General features: G+C 41.5%; 2 protein-coding genes across 4 annotated transcripts in view; one reads left to right on the top strand and one right to left on the bottom strand.

The window, feature by feature from the left end:
- The window catches only part of gabrb3 (gamma-aminobutyric acid type A receptor subunit beta3), a gene marked incomplete at its 5' end in the record, with an annotated part of 94656 nt that overhangs the window by 13082 nt on the left and 62439 nt on the right, over positions 1 to 19135 (top strand). The window lies entirely within an intron of this gene.
- gabra5 (gamma-aminobutyric acid type A receptor subunit alpha5) overlaps positions 1 to 19135 on the bottom strand; it is a gene marked incomplete at its 5' end in the record, with an annotated part of 45356 nt that overhangs the window by 25280 nt on the left and 941 nt on the right. Inside the window, 3 exons of the mRNA XM_079840549.1 lie at positions 8162 to 8244; positions 17529 to 17749; positions 18140 to 18207. Of these exons, the coding sequence (XP_079696675.1) occupies positions 8162 to 8244; positions 17529 to 17749; positions 18140 to 18207 (372 nt within the window). The remainder of the gene's footprint in view (positions 1 to 8161; positions 8245 to 17528; positions 17750 to 18139; positions 18208 to 19135) is intronic.

The raw sequence follows: 19135 nt of genomic DNA, 5'->3' as shown, positions 1-19135 counted from the left end.
ACTCCCGGATAACAGAAAATGGCCAAAGAGGCGGGACGTGGGCGGAGCATAGGTGACGTGATGACTAACAGACAGCAGACAAACGGCTATCCACCTGTCACTCAAAGTGGACACGCCCTTAATTATGCAGAACTTTAAGGCTTATATAATGTAAACAAATGAGTTATAAAAAAAGAAATCACCCCCCTCACAGTTGTCATGAAGGGCAAAATTAGCCGAATAGGCCAAAACCACAATTTGTACCAGGTTGTTTTCTGCTGTAAAGTTGGGCATTTTAACATTGAGCTCAATGAGATTCTGCTCCCTTTTGGAGCCTGTCTCTAATTGCATTTTAAGTCACTTCCGTATTGGCTTCAAGAGAAACCGAGGGAGGTTGCCGCTTGCTTTAAAGCCTTTATGTATATTGCATTATAAAGGTATTCATAAATAATGTACATTATAATGCATTATATAATTGAATAAATAATCGTAACCAAAGTTAAAACAGCAGATTCGTTCTAAGGTTACGTATGTAACCTCTGTTCCCTGAGAACAGGGAACGAACGCTGCGTCTAGCTGACGCTATGGGGAACGCCTCCAGCGTGACAGGTGTCTGAAGCTACTATCGAATCACGTCAATCCTATTGACCGACGACAACCCATGACGTCATCACTATGCGACCCGGAAGTATATAAGGGCGCTGTGCCAACACATACACATCTTCTCGTCTGAAGGGACTGTATGGCAGATAGGCCCTGAAGCATGGCAAAGCGACGCAGCGTTCGTTCCCTGTTCTCAGGGAACAGAGGTTACATACGTAACCTTAGAACGTTCCCTTTCGAAAGGGAACTCTCGCTGCGTCTAGCTGACGCTATGGGGAACGATATACCAACGCCGCCATGCTGAGGGGAGTGTCTGCCTAATGGCAGTGACAACTGTCAACACAAGTAAATTCAACTGAAAAACCTGAGCCACTCCCCCTCAGGTCACACTGGGCTGTCAGCGACAGCATTCCCTACGGTCATAGCCCAAGCTATACATCTAAACGGAACCTTAACGCAACTGCGTGAGGTTTTTATCCAGACTGCTCAAAGGCCCGAGACCACTACTTCAACAGAAGGGGGTCCCTTTAAGGGAATGTGGCTAGGGGACCCGAAGGAACCCTGGCCAGTCACTACTCGGGAAACAAGTTCTCCCGAATGCCACCAGGGAGGCCTGACCTGGTGCCCTAAGAGTTATGGACACTTCGGTTTAGCCAACCCTGTCTGTTCAGAGACAGAGCCTCTGGATGGTGCCCAGGAGGCATCCAAACTAAGGGACTGAAAAACTGGCAGTCCTACTCAGCCCGGAACTCAGAGACGGGTTATCCAAGAGAGCAATACTCAGCATAGCGCTTTACAACCCTTGCTAGCGAGGGGAGTCTGCCTGCTCAATCAAGGATCTATCAGGTGCTTGTGTTTCAAAGCAATAAGGAGGCCGGAAAGGCCTACGGACTGATCTAACAGGGAGGCCTCACGAGAGGCCTACAACCGTCTGACCAGGCTCAGGCGGCTGTGTGCTCATAGACGACCCTCAGTGAGGGGAGCAGCTGAGCCTGCCTGGTGGGTAACCTCCAGCTGTAGGCCAACTATGACCAGTTCTAAGACAGAGAACTGGTAACCAAGAAGTGCCTACCTCGGGAACTTTGCCTTCAAGGAGGCCCGGTGGGCCTACTACCTGATAATAGGTTTATCCCCCAGGGAGGCCTATAAAGGCCTACTACCTAACAGCACGCCATGCTGGCAACCCGAGCATCCTGGCTCGGGAATCCACCCTCAGGGAGGCCTAGTGAGGCCTACTACCTAACAGCAATATATGCCAACTTATAGAGCGTTCAAGCTCACCTTCAGGGAGGCCTAGAGAGGCCTACTACCTGACAGCAATATATGCCAACTTATAGAGCGTTCAAGCTCACCTTCAGGGAGGCCTAGAGAGGCCTGCCACCTGCCAGCGAAGCATGCTTACTGCTGAGGTTACATCTAGGGAGGTCCCGTGGGCCACCTGATAACAGTTGAAGCTGTCTGTCAAGGCTGGAAAACTGAACTTGTTTTCTCAAGGAGGCCAAATGAAGGCCTACTACCTGACAGTCAAGCTACGCAGGCTAGCCGAGCATCCTGACTCAGGAACTCGCCCTCAAGGGAGGCCTATTGAGGCCTACTACCTGATAGCCAGCCTTTAGGGAGGCCTGGAGAGGCCTACTACCTGTTTGAGGTTTCCTTCGTTCCTAACTGTTTCTCAAGTGAGTGGGCCCCAAGAACGCCTTAGGGAGGCCTAATGAGGCCTACTACCGGCCTCTGGGATAAACCCGGTACAGGCCTACTGTCAGATAGCAATTTATACTACTGATCCAGTGACCACGACCTGGGCACTCCCTTTCAGGGAGGCTTTTGTAAAGCCTTCCACCTGTTTAGCCTGCTAGGGCGTAGACTTGGACGCCGTGCGCTGGTGCTCGCCTTTGGAAAGACCTGGTTAAGGCCTTCCAACTACAACAGGCCTTCAGGGAGGCCTGATGAGGCCTGCAACCTGCTAGCCGGCAGGCCAGTTGTCCCGATGTGACCATCGGTACTTCCTCCAGTGAGGCCTGGGCGAGGCCTTCCAACTGATAATGTGCCTTGATCAAGAGGCCTATTGAGGCCTACTTGACAGCCGACCCTCAGGGGAGCGTAATGGCTCTTTACAACCTGATAGCCAGGTAGGCAGGCTCTACCTTGATGCCAAAACATCGGTACCTGCCTTCGGGGAGGCCTGATAAGGCCTACCACCTGAACAGCTTGCCAAGCTAGAATACTCCCGATGCCCACACATCGGTACTCGCCTCCCGGGAGGCCTGACTGAGGCCTTCCACCTAACAGCCGACCGTCAGGGAGGCTTAGTTTGTGGCCTATACCCTGATAGCCAACCGAGCTATTTTTTCACGATGCCCTGCATCGATACTTGCCCTCCCAGGAGGCCTGGTGAGGCCTACCTTGATAGCAAGTCATGCTAGCTGCCTGGGAAAACTCTTCCAGAAGCTCACCCTCAAAAAGAAGCCTGATGAGGCCTTCTATCTGATCGCAAGCCTACTAGGGAGGCCTAGTGAGGCCTACCACCTGCTAGCACTAACTCAGCCGTGCTAGCCGTCAAGTGACTGAGACTCAGAGCACTCCTCCAGCGAGGCCTAGCTTCAAAGGCCTGCCAACTGATAACAAGCATTTTGCACAATGTGAGAGTAAAAAAGACCCTAGGGGCTCGTCTCCAAGGAGGCCTGACGAGGCCTACCACTTGATAGCCGTCAGGCTAGCCATATCAAAATCACACATCGGCCCTTGCCCTCAAGGAGGCTTGAAGAGGCCTACTACCTGATAGCAAGCCATGCTAGCTCCCCGAGTATCCCACTCCGGAACTCGCCTCCAAGGAGGCCTGGTGAGGCCTACCACCTGGTAGCAAGTTAAACTGACTGCTTCTCTTCCCTTGACAGTTAGACCACTGGCTGACTAATAACTGTTTTGACCAAACGACTCTCAAGTGAGAGGAGGCTACCACAGGGATGGTACAAAAGGCTCAGAATCACGAAGTGAACGGCCAGAGGTGACAGTGCCTCAGCAATGCAGCTCCCTCATCAACATAGCCTAGGCCACATGCCCAACTGAAGCTCCAGCATCAGTCTCTAACGAACACTCTGAGAGAGACAAACTACTCTAAACTGCGGTGGCTTACCGAAGGCATATAGTAAAAACCCTAAGCGGTAGAAAGAACACTCCATTCTCCCAGAAGGGTGTGCAACCGCTTAGTATTCCGCAAACATTTCACAGAGAAGAGCGGCGGCCTAAACACCACTCTCACCTTGAGAGGAGGCCCTAATTACATACATATGCTACCATGAGCGATGGCCTGCCTCGCGATATCTTGACCACCAAGGAAAAGCCAACACGCTCACCTCCACAGCCCATTTCCTGGTGCTGCAATAAGCCACCTACAGGGGGGAACTTCAGTTAACTCCTCCTTCCTAATGGTTGCGTAAACCCACACTCTATACAGGGAACAAAGATCTGTAAGAAATAATATTTTAGTGTTATCACACAAAATAGACCACTCTCACCTGCGGCGTGTAGAGCGAAGACTCACCACACGGTTCTCATATGACCGCGGTGTTCTACCGCCCTTGCATGCCTGAAAGGGGCGCTCTCACTGATCAAGCCAAGGCGGGCCGCCCCAGGCCTGATGTAAGAGGCGCATGGAGAAACGCTCTATGAAGAAACACTATGAGGGATCCCTCTTCCTACGGGAGACCGGCCTCTTCTGCGACCTACTCCTATGAGAGGGCGCACGAAAAAGCAATACTGGTACTCTGGCCCTGTCTCCAGCCCTCGGGCCAAGACGGGCCCTCCCGCCTGCCTGGGCGCGGATCCGGATCTCAGCGGTAAGCAGGTTCAATGCTGCCGAACGCGCCTTCGCCTCTCCAAACTTTTATTGAAAAGTTTGCAAGGCAAGACCGGCGCAGTTCGACTACCGCATCAGGGGTTAACCCCCTGATCGAGATCCCCCAGCAGATCTGCCTGGTACGCCTGAAACACCGCCATGGTGTGAAAAGCAGCACCAGCCTGACCTGCTGCCGTGTATGCCCTGCCATTAAAGCACAACGTGATTTGGAAAGGTGGTTGGCAAAGTTTGAGCTCTCAGTGTTGATGCCCACAACACGCGAGAAAAGTTCGCAAACTTTCCTCGCCAGTCGGTAGCATCAACACATATCCATATTCCCATATCCCCTCGACATCAGCGAAGTTAAAACGCTGATGTCGATGAACATCGGGTTGAATATGGATTCTTCCATGCCCTCTCGATCTCTGTAAGAAGATCAGGAAGGAATGGAAGGCTCATCTGAGCTGATGGTTTATGGCCAAGGAGAAATTGATCGTGCAATCTATCACGAGCGATCTCTCCTCTTAAAGCGCCAACATGGCAGCCGCAGCCTGCCTGCAGCGTGTTCCATAACATTCACAGCTCAGCATACACGGTCAGGGTGGCTGAGAGGAATCATACACTCTCACCAGCCATCCCTAAGAGCACTTGCTGATTAGTCTCGCTAGCCGCCAGATCGCTCGAGAGGAATATAACCTCTCGCGACGATCGGCGAGCTGCATCTGAGAACCCATGATGCATGCCAGCGCTCAGCCTCAGCGTGAGCGGAACAGCATCATCCAGCCCCAGATGCCAAACTCTCTTCCCTCAAGAAGAAAGCCAGACTAGAGTGGAGCGATCTCAGATTCAAAACCGCTCACACTTACACACAAATTCAACTTCAAATGAACTGACTGTGCATGCTCTTGATCCCAGGCAGTAAATACACACTTGTGTGTATTAAATAATGAATTTGTATTACCTTAACTCGTATAGCACTTCAAACAGACAGTCCCTGAAGACGAGAAAGATGTGTATGTGTTGGCACAGCGCCCTTATATACTTCCGGGTCGCATAGTGATGACGTCATGGGTTGTCGTCGGTCAATAGGATTGACGTGATTCGATAGTAGCTTCAGACACCTGTCACGCTGGAGGCGTTCCCCATAGCGTCAGCTAGACGCAGCGAGAGTTCCCTTTCGAAAGGGAACTGAAATTGGTTGCTCGTCATGTGTTTCAATGCACTATACATTCTTAAAGGGATAGTTCACCCAAAAGCGAAATGTTTATGTTTATCAGCTTACCCCCAGGGCATCCAAGATGTAGGTGTCTTTGTTTCTTCAGTAGAACACAAATTAAGATTTTTAACTCCAACCGTTGCAGTGTGAAAGTCGTAAAATGCATGTCAATGGGGATATTTTAGAGTATGAGAGCAATGAGAGTAAAAACACATAGAGATACGAATCCTTATTAAACCATGCGACTCGTGGCGACACATTGATGTCTTAAGACACGAAACGATCGGTTTCTGCAAGAAACTGAACTGTATTTATGTAATTTTTTTTACCTCTTATCAGACGAATGTCATTTATTATTCCCAGCGCCATAACTTCCGGCGAATAAGGTCAAAATACTTGCGCGATCAAAGATATATATACGTAGATGCCTCATTCAATCGATCCGCGCAGGCACTAATGAGGAATCTATGTATATATCTATGATCACGCCGGTATTTTGCATGTATTTTGACCTTATTCGCCAGAAGTGATGGCATGGGGACGGCTGATGCAGAGCCATAGAAAAAAATGAAATGAAATAAATTTTAAATATGGATATTTTTCTTACACAAACGCATCGCTTCGCTTCAGAAGGCCTTTATTAACACCCGGAGCCGTGTGGAGCACGTTATTCGACGGACAGATGCATTTTTTATGGACTTCAAAAACAGAGCAACTATTACTGCTATTATAATGCTTGGATTAGCCAGAACATATTTAAAATAACTCAGATTTTATTCGTCTGAAAGAAGAATGTCATATACACCTCGGATGACTTGAGGGTGAGTACATCATGGGCTAATTTTCATTTTTGGGTGAACTATCCCTTTAAGGTGTGTTCAATGATTAGATAAGTATCATAACTGTGTATTATAAACTGTGGTTAGTTATTCATGAGACCATATAATGCATTATAAGGTGCATTACAAGGCATAATGAATGCATTCAAATTATTTTTATAATACATTATACATAAAGGCTTTAAGTAAAGTGTTACCAAAGTTTTTTAGACAGTGGAGTACCTTAAAATGATGCTGTGTGGCTGGTTAATCATTCGTTTCAAGGGTTGAATACATCAAGGTCAAACCATGCGGGCTACATGTGATTACATTTTATACCCTACTGTACTTCTAAATATGTTGATGTTCTAAATTAACCATCCAATCGCATTGGGAAGCCTATGAGATGTCCAAATGCACTGCATCAGACTCATTGTAGGTCACGGGCCAGATTAGATTAAACGTCACCTTTCGCTGGCCGATTTTTTATTTGGTAAACCTTGATGTACCCATGGAGAGCGGAAATACATGGTCTTATGCAACTATTGAATATCGAGAGCAACTTTCACAAGATGAAATACACACCCGAAATGGATAAATGGAAATATGAATTAACCGCACGACAGCTATAACATTTAACACAAATTAAAAAGCTTATCTGACCTGCTGTAGCAAATATATATATATATATTATATATAGTATGAATCATACCAGTGTAATAAATGAATTTGAATCTTTTTAGCAAGATCTAATTTAAATGTTTAAATCATCGTTCAAATCTTCCCGTGGGCCAGATTGACCTCTTCTGTATTCTTATCTGTGTTTAACACCACTGCCTAAAAGCCTATGAGAGGTCTTCAAAACCTGAAGAAGTTCCGATCGCAAGGGATTGTACTATGCAGCTGAGAAAGTAAAATTGATCAAATTTTCAGATATGCACAAATATAAGTGACGCCCCTCCCAAGCGCAGTCTGTTATGGTTTCTGCAGTATCCTAACCCAAATGCTCTCCGTGTACAGCCCCTATCCTGTAATGCTCTAAACATCAAAGAAAGCTGAGCTTATCTCAGGTCATTCCTTGCTTCTTAGCACCAAAAAGCCTTTCTTTTATATGTGTGCACTGTGTACGTGAGCGCGGGAGAGATGGCAGGACACCTTCCCACTAATCCAGTCCTCAAGTCACCCTCCTCTCTGCAAGCACCAGGTGATAATCTTAATCCTGCTCTTGGACAGGATGCCACGTGATAATGAGACTAAACTGGACTCAGTATGTGTTCAGACATACCTTAAACACCAGTCTGTCAAGCTGCCTAAAATGGGGCAAGTTGCACAATTTGTACTCAATATTTCAATATGCTAAAAGGAATTAAGAAAGTATGCAGAGAGAGGTGTTTGGTAATATGAGAAAGATGAATTTCCCATCATCTCCTGTAGTGGGAATTTCATATGAAATATACAAAATGATCAATGTACTGTATATATTCCACAATTTTATACTTGCATCTAAATAAGATTATAAGATGCTATTCACATGAATCGAATAACAGATGGATGCAATCGTGCATTTTGAGTGACTACACACAGCATCAGAGGGATTCTGTTATGATTTCTTGGAATCTGCTATTTTAAAATCTTTTTGTAATGGCAATGAAACATGTACAAGAGTTTTTCTCTAAGTGGGAAAGGAGCATTAAAACATTTTGGACTTACAGCTGCCAAATTTGAGTGGACAGGCATGAGCATCCATTGGGAAATCCTCCAACTGCATGGGACACTCCGCTGATATGGTCAATCTGAAGAGAGAAACATTAAAATATGATTAAATCTAGATCTGCACTTCTGAGGATATGGTGTTAATATAAACATGTCTTACATAAGTTATTATCACCATCGTGACAATCATCACTGCAACATTGATGATTCAATCCATTTTCTTACTGAAAATCGTCTTAAAGTATATGATTGAATAATAAAAGCATATTAATAGGAATACTGAGCTTGTGTGTGTTGAGTGCTCTTAGATGTATTTATAGAACAAGGGTGCCATCATGTGCCAGAAGTAGGAATGCTGCCAAATCGGAGAAGTAAATCACTGCTAATTCTGGCTTTGCTCATAACCACACACACACACACACACACACACACACACACACACACACACACACACACACACACACACACACACACACACACACACACACACACACACACACACACACACACACACACACACACACACACACACACACACACACACACACACACACACACACACACACACACACACACACACACCTCACGAACACATACATACAAATGTTTTTTTCATATTCAATTCTTAGTTTTCATTCATGCACACAGCAGGATTTAAGAGACCTATTTTGAGCTGACAACGCCACCTGTTGAAATATTTGAGGACTACAAGAAGAAAAAAATTAAATATCACTACATTCAATTCTATCACAAACTAGTAGTGATTCAGTTTTATCTCAGTTAAATTCTGGTAAGACATACTCCAATAATCCTTGTTTTATTTACTTACTTTTTTACAGTGTTTTACAGTCTTTATCTTTATAGCCAATCTTTATACAATGCAAGTTGTTTTTTTAAATTTTTTGCTTGGTTTTCCCCCCTGAGATTTTCACAATATACAATGCAATTTTCACTTCTGAATTTAAAAGCAATACATTTTAATGTTTACTAATTATAGCTGCTTCGGAATGACATGTATTGTGAAAAGTGCTATACAAATAATTTCAGTTTTGAAATTATTATTTGAAGAATTGTTTCAGTTCAGGTATCCATCTAACATTAATCTAATATAGGGTAAGAAAGGAAATTCTGTAAACTTAACCAGGGTTTCTGTAGAAGGTAAATTAAATGTAACACTTTTTAAAGACCTTTTTAAGACCAAATAAAGAATATTTAAGAAATAAATTGTAGGGAACACTATATACATCAATATTGTTTTAAATGTAAATATCTAGGGAGAAATGCAATGAGTTGTAGCAACACTTTGGTTCTAAAATACAACTTCCACCAAGATATCCATTTTATTTAATCTTACAAAACAAGCTTGAATTGCTCTGCTTCCAACCACTAGAATATGGAAATAACTTTTGCTGTACTGACCGCATAGCAAAAAATTATGTTCTTCATCAATATTATTAGTCTTGTTTCCAATGCAACTGTCTAAAAATGTGTAAATCAAGATACATTTACTGAAGATGCGAATTGACAAAATGAGATGAAATATGCAGTCTTGTTTTCTGTGAATTTTATGATTAAAACAAACAAAAAAATATCTGGGCTCAGAAAAATCTACTTAATTAAAAAGAAAGTTCTCATAATTCACTTACAGATATTTTATTGTTTAACTGTAAGTATAAACTCACTTAATTTTGCTAATTTTTTCAAGACTTTTTGCATTTTTTTTATCTCAAGTAGATGTATCTTGATTTAAAGATGTTTATTGAAAAACAGGACAAAAATGTATTTTATTCATTTTTTTTTTTTCAGTGCATGCAACATTTAATGCTATGGCTTTATGAATCGCAGAAACCCTGCTTAACTTTTCCAGATAGACAGTATAAATAACATGAAAACTTTCAACATGAAAACAGACTTTATATTAGGGTGTTCCTCACAGCCTAGGCCGATCAAAAAGTTTGAAACCCCCTGATGTACAGAACACTGCAGTGGTTCTGCAGTGGCTAAATCTGATGTCCTGTAGCTCCCTCTAGTGGACAACTTACAAAACAGTTTTTTTTAAATGTTATAATCATATGATTTCCTGAAAAGATCTGAGGCTAAACGCATTAAATGTGATAGGATTTTGCAACTGGAACACATTAATTCATCCTATCCGAGAAAGTGCCCCTGAATCCGATTTCTGGATGTTATAGAGTATATTTAGTGATCTAACGTGACCTTAAAAATATGAAATGGAAATAGCATCGTATAATAATTGTCACCCAAGGCCAAAAGGTTTTAGGAATTTCCGGTTACAAAGAAGTGTGTAACAAAGAAATCATGCTTTCAACAAACTCGTCCATGATATTTACAATGTCTAGTTGCATAAAGTCTATTAAATCAAAGTACAAGGTCTGCTGCTACAGAAAGTCGTCCGCAGGGCCATTTAGCAAAGCAATTATATGAGATCAAGGCTGATCATTACCATAATGGGTACAGGATGGCTGGCTTATTATGCCACCCTGTGGCCATTAAGCCCTCCCTTAACGTCCCGGCTAGAGCCAATTCAATGCTTTGGTGTAAGCAATGCAATAAGATGTCAGCACTGACCCTCAGCTGACTGCGTAATGAAGGGCTTGATATTGCCACGGAACTGGAACTGCTTAAAACCTCCATCATCAGCAACTGAGGATGGGACCAGGGTTGAAGGGCCCATGGTTGCCTCTCTGACTGGAAGTCCTGCGAGAATGTAATTAATGGGGCGGGACACGTGAGGCGCTGTTCCTTCACTTAATCAGCTCAGGGCCTTCATCTCTGACAGCTCCATGATAAATTGCTGTATTGGAAAAATCAAGGACTGTCCTCTAAACTCAACCTCCATTCGACCAGCTCGCACAACTTTATCAAAACCAGCCATACGGGAGGCAAAGAGCTTGCTATGTACTTACTGAACACAGTGCTTAGGTCAGCATTGCTGGATGTGGAGACGAAATGATGTGGCACTGGGGCCTTGACAAATGGTGAGCGCTCAGAACTCTATCCTGACGGTGAGCTTTATTTGGTCTGTGATAGCCCATTAAAGCTCATAAATTATTTCACAAGAACGTTCTATCCACTTTTTTTCATACACCCCATGACACTTTGCGCAAATTATCGGAGTAACTTCTGTTAAACTGGCAACAATCAGTGAAAGGTTCAGACCACGAATAACCCCAAAAGCTTGATTATTTCAAGATAAATATCACTGTAGTCTGTATTATGTATAATGTTCATGAACTTTAGTGTTTAGTGTTAATCTCTCAATGTTCTTTCCATTAGACAACAAATACTGTATTTACCTGCTTTAGAAACATTCTAGTAAACACTGCTAATAGGGATAAGAAGTGAAAAGGGGAGACGATTTTGGGAGAGAAACAAGATTCTTAGTGCATTCTAGTGAATTATTCATGGGATAGTTTATATCATAAAATAAATCAGGAGAGCAGACCACAAATGCGCAGTACATGTTGTTTTTTTTCACACTGTTACAGCGGAATACAAAAAAGAGAAGATAATCAGAAGGTTTGTCAGGAAAAAGGTGTACAGAAAAAGTCTGCATCTCTAAATAATGGTGGCTGATTCTGTGCTTACACAAAATTAAAGGGTTAGTTCACCCAAAAATGAAAATTCTGTCATTAATTACTTACCCTCATGTCGTTCGACACCCGTAAGACCTCCGTTCATCTTCGGAACAGAAATGAAGATATTTTAGTTGAAATCTGATGGCTCTGAAAGGCCTCCATTGGCACAATGGCACTTTACACTCTCAAGACCCTTAAAAGGTACTAAAGACGTCGTTACAAAGTCCATCTCACTACAATGGTTCTAAAATAACTTTATGAATCGGCGAGAATAGTTTTTGTGCGCAAAAAAACCCTAAATAACGACTTACATAGTGATGACGATTTCAAAACAAGGCATCATGAAACTTCGAAGCGTTATGAATCAGTGAGCCGAATCATGATTCGGATTGCGTGTCAAACCGCCAAACTGCTGAAATTTGGCGATTCAAACCGCTGATTCGACTCGCTGATTCATAACGCTTCGAAGCTTCATGATGCCTTGTTTTGAAATCGTCATCACTATGTAAGTCGTTATTCAGGGTTTTTTTGCGCACAAAAACTATTCTCGCCGATTCATAAAGTTATTTTAGAACTTTGTAACGACGTCTTTCGTACCTTTTAAGGGTCTTGAGAGTGTAAAGTGCCATTGTGCCAATGGAGGCCTTTCTGAGCCATCAGATTTCAACTAAAATATCTTCATTTGTGTTCTGAAGATGAACGGAGGTCTTACGGGTGTCGAACGACATGAGGGTAAGTGATTAATGACAGAATTTTCATTTTTGGGTGAACTAACCCTTTAAGATACAAACCTCAGGTTTTAAATAATGCATAAATAATGCACAACTTAAAATAGCCTATCATCGCAATATCACTACAGGACTTTGTATTCATTTGCACATTCGCAGTCTAGTAGCAATTTAAAAACCATGGAGAATCAGATATCTGTGTCATTCTCAAGTGGTATAACAGTTATTTACATACACAAGAATATAAACAGATATTACATTTTAAGGAGGATCAAAGGTCAAATTAAAAAAATTGCTAATTGAAAAACTCATATTGGTCAACTATTAATCTTAATATTGAAGCAGATGTGTCCCCCTCAATTTCTATGTTGGTTTTGACACTTATTATTAATTACTCACCCTCATGTCGTTCCAAACCTGTAAGACTTTTGTTCATCTTTGGAACACATATGAAGATTTTTTTGATGAAATCTGAGAGCTTTCTATCCCACCATTGACAGCTACTCAACTACCACTTCAAAAAGTTCATAAAGAGATCATAAAACTAATCCATATGAATTGAGTGGTTAAGTCCAAACACGATCGATTTATACGATTAACAGATTTTTTAGGCTTTTATTCACATATAAACATTCATCAACGCACACATCAGATATGGTAAATGGAAGCTCAAGCATGTTTGCTTGACGTGTGAAAACCAATGAGGTTCATTCTCGTGTGTTACGCATCACCTTTGAGCTTCCGCAAGATTCAATGAGGTTCCTTCTTGTGTGTTACGCATCACATTTGCGCTTCAATAAGAACCAATGAGGATCATTCTCGTGTGTTACGCATCATCTTTGAGCTTCCGCAAGAACCAATGAGGATCATTCTCGTGTTACGCATCACCTTTGAGCTTCCGCAAGAACCAATGAGATTCATTCTTGTGTGTTACATATCACCTTTGAGCTTCCGCAAGAACCAATGAGATTCATTCTTGTGTTACGCATCACCTTTGAGTTTCCGCAAGAACCAATGAGGTTCATTCTCGTGTGTTACGCATCACCATTGAGCTTCCGCAAGAACCAATGAGGTTCATTCTCGTGTGTTACGCATCACCATTGAGCTTCCGCAAGAACCAATGAGATTCTTTCTCGTATGTTACGCATCACATTTGAGCTTCCATAAGAACCAATGAGGATCATTCTCGTGTGTTACGCATCACCTTTGAGCTTCCGTAAGAACCAATGAGGATCATTCTTGTGTTACGCATCACCTTTGAGCTTCTGCAAGAACCAGTGAGGTGGTAGTTGCATAGCTGTCAACGGAGGGACAGAAATCTGTCAGATTTCATCAGAAAGACCTTCATTTGTGTTCTGAAGATGAACAAAAATCTTTTACGGCTTTGGAACGACATGTGGGTAATTAATGACAGAATTAAAATTGAAACGTGTTAAAAAAAAAAAAATCTTTTGTTTGCCTACTGCACCATTTTTCTTAACATCAAACTCAAGTTAAAAAGCTATTTTAAAAACATGACATATCCTTCAAAAGATTTGTCAGTTTCTAGAACATCTCCCTTTTGTTCGGTCTCATAACCTCCTTTTTAACTCTAATAAAAGCCTGTAGACTGCATTCCACTTTTAGAATGTGGGTGGTGAAACTGTTTTGCCCTGCTTTTTCATGGCAGCTAAGGTGCTCCTTTCCATCTCAGCAAGAAAAGAAAAAAAGCTTACTGCTGATCACTTTTCCGGAAACAATGTGCGCATTAGTGAGTGGTAAAAGGCCCTTTTAATGGTTTGCACTGTTAGGAAATGCAACACTGGGCAGAGTTTATTGTAGGCAAGCTACAATAGCTCCACCATTGATTTCTAAATGACATGCTCCAAGTCATTTCCTCTCAGAGTCATTAATGTTTGATTGATGATCTAGTTCAATCTACAGTCTAAAAAATTAGCTCTATCTAAGGCTTTATCAATTGAATAATTTTGTAATATGTGTTTGGTCTCACAATATACAACACAATAAAAACAAACAAAAAACAGCGAAGCCTCGCAAATGAGAAAGGAACGCGTTTCGTGTAAATTAAATGATCCATGTTCTTTGCCTTTTTCATTTATTTTATATTGCTTTAGACCCACTACATGAAATCTAATTGTTACCTCTATGGAAAACTCGCCAAATCCCCCGTTGCATTTGAATTTGAGTTAATAAAAGCTAATAACTCATTATATAATGGATCATCATAACTGTAACCTCGGGGAATAAAAATAACTTATACATAACCATCATAATCTAAACACTATTACGATTGTGCGCCTCAAAATTCAGCACTTAAACAAGCAGGTTCTACTATAGAGGATTTAGTATTGATGCCATTTTGAGAACAACAATAGCAGCTTTTATACAGCACTAACACAGCAGTGCACGGCACTTGGCAGTAGATTGTTGCTGATGATAGCTTGGAGAGCAGAAACTGTGTGTGTACGTGATTGTAAGTGTGTGCGTGTGTGTGTGTTCTCTCGCTCTGCCCTGGTACTGCGAGTAATGGAGCAGACAGTCTGTGAAGAACAACTCAACAACAGGGGCATAAAACATACAGCCACATGCCCTCTTCCACTTTCTCTTTTTCCTTTGTTACTATCTCTTATTTCATCTCACCCCCCTTTTACTTTCTTTTCTCTGGAACACCCTTAGGTTGGAACACCCTTGGATGGCTATAAAACTAGATACAGTAGATACATTTTCTAAAGAAAATGTGTGTGGAGTTTCAACCAATTTTTAATCTGCCTCTACGTTATTGCAGGGACCCCAAATAGAGCCTTTGGGGAATCAGTACACTAACCACTAGTCTTGGTTGCATCAGTAATAATATATTGAAAAGCACAAAGACTGGAGGTAAACGGCTCTAGCTAGTCTACTGCTCAATAAGTGACAAAATAATGGCAACATTTTCCTATTTACATGTTGTGATGTGTATAGTTAAATCGTGTACTAAGGCCGACGGAAAATGAAAAGTTGCGATTTTCTAGACCGATATGGCTAACTTCCGTCAAAACAACCAACGTGACAACGTGCTTGCACAGAGAGCGGGCTGGGGACTACTTTCAGGCGCTGCGTAATATCATACAGTAGCAAAGTTCCTTGATTATTACGCAGGAATGAGAGTATAGTTCCTAGTCATATCGGTATAGAAAATCGCAACTTTTCATTTTCCATCGGTCTTAGTATATGATGTGACTATACACATCACAACATGTAAATAGGAAAATGTTGCCGTTATATTGTCACTTATTGAGCAGTAGGCTAGATGGAGCCAGTTACCTCCAGTCTTTGTGCTAAGCTAGGCTAGCGGTGGAGTTATAGCACGCACGGAGATGAGAATGTTATGTATGGACTTATCTAACTCTGGGGGATACAGTGAATAAGCTAAAGTCCCAAAAAGTTGGCGTGTTCCTTTAAATTATATATTTTTTTCATTTTATTTTTTTTATTGCAAACAAAAATATGTGTGGAGGCCTGTGAAAATGTTGGCAGGGCATAAATAAATAAACAAAAAATATTTCAATATTAGGGAGGCTAATTTAATATATTGTTTGTATGTTAGGGTAGGCAATGGCATGAACATTACAGTAGGTTACACTACCTATCAAGTCAATCCCTGAATTAATTTCTAATAATTTTAAATAACCAGATAATATTCATTAATATTATTTAAGAATATAGAGATTTTGCTGTATTTGTCTAAATTGGCAATATGATGTAAAATATTTTTAATATATAAATATTTTTCAACACTATTATTTTTTTAACTATACATTTGTGCAGGAAAATTAACTTTACATTTATTATACATTTATCATTTTCATTCATGGAGATAACATGGAAAATGTGCCATGCTTCAGTGGAGGATTTCTGTCCCCTGGTGGAAAACTAACATACTTTTAACATGAAAATGATATGAAATTTCCACTACTAAAAAGTAGATGGGTGCAGAAGACCACTCAATAGCTCATTTGCCATTTCCTCTACCTTTTTTCGCGTGTTTTGCTTTATTATAAAAATTAATATTATAACAAATAGCAATTTTATAGCACTGAACGACTGTATATAGCAAGAGTAGGAAAAGTCACAGAGTCTCACAACTTCATAAAATAAATAAATAAGCCCAGATTTTTCAGTGGAATTGCTCCCGCATAAACTGCATTTGTGACAAAGAACTACACAGATGCAGATATCATAACATCCTATCAATAAATGCTCACACGTTGTCTTCTCCTTTTGACACTGGCGCTACGCTGCTGCAGACTGAAGAACACGCTGAATAACACAGACTAAAATATGGGGATGTTTTTAATGGCAAGGTCCTCTAACGGCAATAGATGATTTTAATTGCATATTTTTTGGGGGGGCTAAAGCCCTACTTAAATGGGCCTAGTGGCGCCCCTGGTCCCAAATCAAAAAAGCCCACCTCAAAGCTTCTTTGATATTCTGAACCCAAGAGATGATGCTTCAATGTAAGAAATGTTTGCTATGTGAATTCTTTGCCTGTTGGGAAAATCACTGTGATCGCTTAAAGGAGTAATAGCACACCTCTCCTCAATTAGCAGGATGATTTGAAGTATCACTCAAGTCTATAGCATAAACAGAGCATGAAGAATTTTGTCTGTGAAATATAAAGAGAATAAATAAGCATGAGGAATCTAAAGCATGAGGACCCACTAATGAAAACAACAAAGTTAAACTCGCGTGTCCTCTTGTGAGAAGACAACATTTTAAAAAAAGTATCGAGAAAAAGCTTTAGCGGGTGCAAGCTTAACATTCCCACTGAGATTGTACGATGCGGAACATGAGATGCTGAGTTCAGCGGGAGCCGAGTTCATGTGTGCTTAACACATCTGTCACATGACAGAGGGTTCAGCAGTGCAAAACGGGGGTGAAGAGGCCATAAATGAGATTAAGGTCAAATGTATGGCTGTACTACCCATACTCAAATCCATTCATGCAGACAGCAGATCATACTGTGGAATGACAAGGCATTGTAGCTTAAACTGGTACCTCATGGTGTACAGCAATGTCCCGTCATCCTTCAGTCTCAGAAGCTTGTTGGGCGTTGTCATGTTGTGAGCAATGGATTTTTTGCCGTTAAGGAAAAAGGTGTCAGGTGTCCAGATGTTGCTGGCCAGCAGGTTATTCAGAGGTAGCATCTCCATTGGCCCTTTGAAACACAAACGCTCATCTTTCCAGCTTTGACGGAAAAACACATCAATGGTGTATTCCTGTTCAAAGGAAAATGTTCATTTAGTGTGCACCAGAAGGCAGGGATCGTCGTGAGGGACCCCAGGCCCTGTGATGAGGAGGAGGGGCCCACTAAGGCCTCCCCATAAACTTTTTCTCCAGGGGCCCATGAATTACAGCGATGACCTTGCCTGAAGGCAAAATCAAATGTGTCACATGACTGAATATAAAAATGAACAATAGTTTCAATCATCAGATCATACTGTGACCTACCTAAGATATTGCATGCAGAGGTGAAGCAATGCTACAGATGGAGGCAGGATTTAATGAAGGGGGTCTTGATGAAGAGTGATCTCAGTCGGGAATTTCCAGATGTAGAGGTGAATGAATGGTGTTTCTTCATGAAGAAATGATATGGTTTAAATACTTACCATCTCAGTATCTGACACTGGCCCAAAGCTGGTGACAAAGATGTTGGTCTTAATTTCGGTCACTTTCTCTGTAACGCCACAAACAAATAGTGATTAGATTAAGTTTGGATGTTATATATTTATACTATATTGGAAATGGGACAAGATATTGGATATTTCCATTTTTCTAATATTTTCTTAATTTTTATTCAAAATAAATGCCTTTCCGATTTGATATGTGATGGGAAAAGGGAGTAGAGCGAGTTCGGCTAAAGGCGGATTCGAACCTTGGGTTGATTTGCATCAAAACTTTCCTCCATTTGCTTTATCCCTACACTATTGCCACTATAATTAATTTGGTTTCTTCTGTGATTTTGACTGTCCCAACCAGACGGGTAGTAAACAAGGCAGATTATTTGTATTTAATGTAAATGGCATCTACTTTTTTTTTGCTTCCGACGCCCATGTTCAGTATATTAAATAGTGCATAATAGTATACACTCTCAGAAAAAAAGGTACAAAAGCTGTCACTGGGACAATACCTTTTTAAAAGGTACACTTTTGTACCTAAAGGGTGCACATTGGTACCTTAAAGGTATATATTAGTACCTAAAAGGAATAAAAGTGCACCTTTTGAAAAGGTACCACCCCAGTGACCGCTTCTGTACCTTTTTTTCTGAGAGTGTATAGTAAATAAATATATAGAATGTATGAAGCTCTAGTCTAAAATAAATGCAGAATTTCCATTAAAGTACGCTTTGATTGGCCCACATTATTTCTGTTAGTTGCATTCATTTAAAATGAAAAGCAATTTATTTCAGGCTCCTGACTGCACTTTCCTTCTCAGGTCCAAATCCATAATTTGTCAATTGACATCATCTTGCTGCTGCTACAGTTATGAGATGTGCTCCCTTGAACTCTCTCACATGGAAACAGAGCAGCCTGTGTTTATTCTCTTTCCCTGCCATAATGGCATGCTTTCGACCTCTGAGAACAATGAACCTGCACCTTTAGAAA

This window comes from Gobio gobio (genome assembly GCF_949357685.1).
Source record: "Gobio gobio genome assembly, chromosome: 17".
Classification (NCBI taxonomy): domain Eukaryota; kingdom Metazoa; phylum Chordata; class Actinopteri; order Cypriniformes; family Gobionidae; genus Gobio; species Gobio gobio.
The sequence above is the reverse complement of the archived record's forward strand: the minus strand, read 5'-3'. Positions and strand labels throughout refer to the sequence as shown.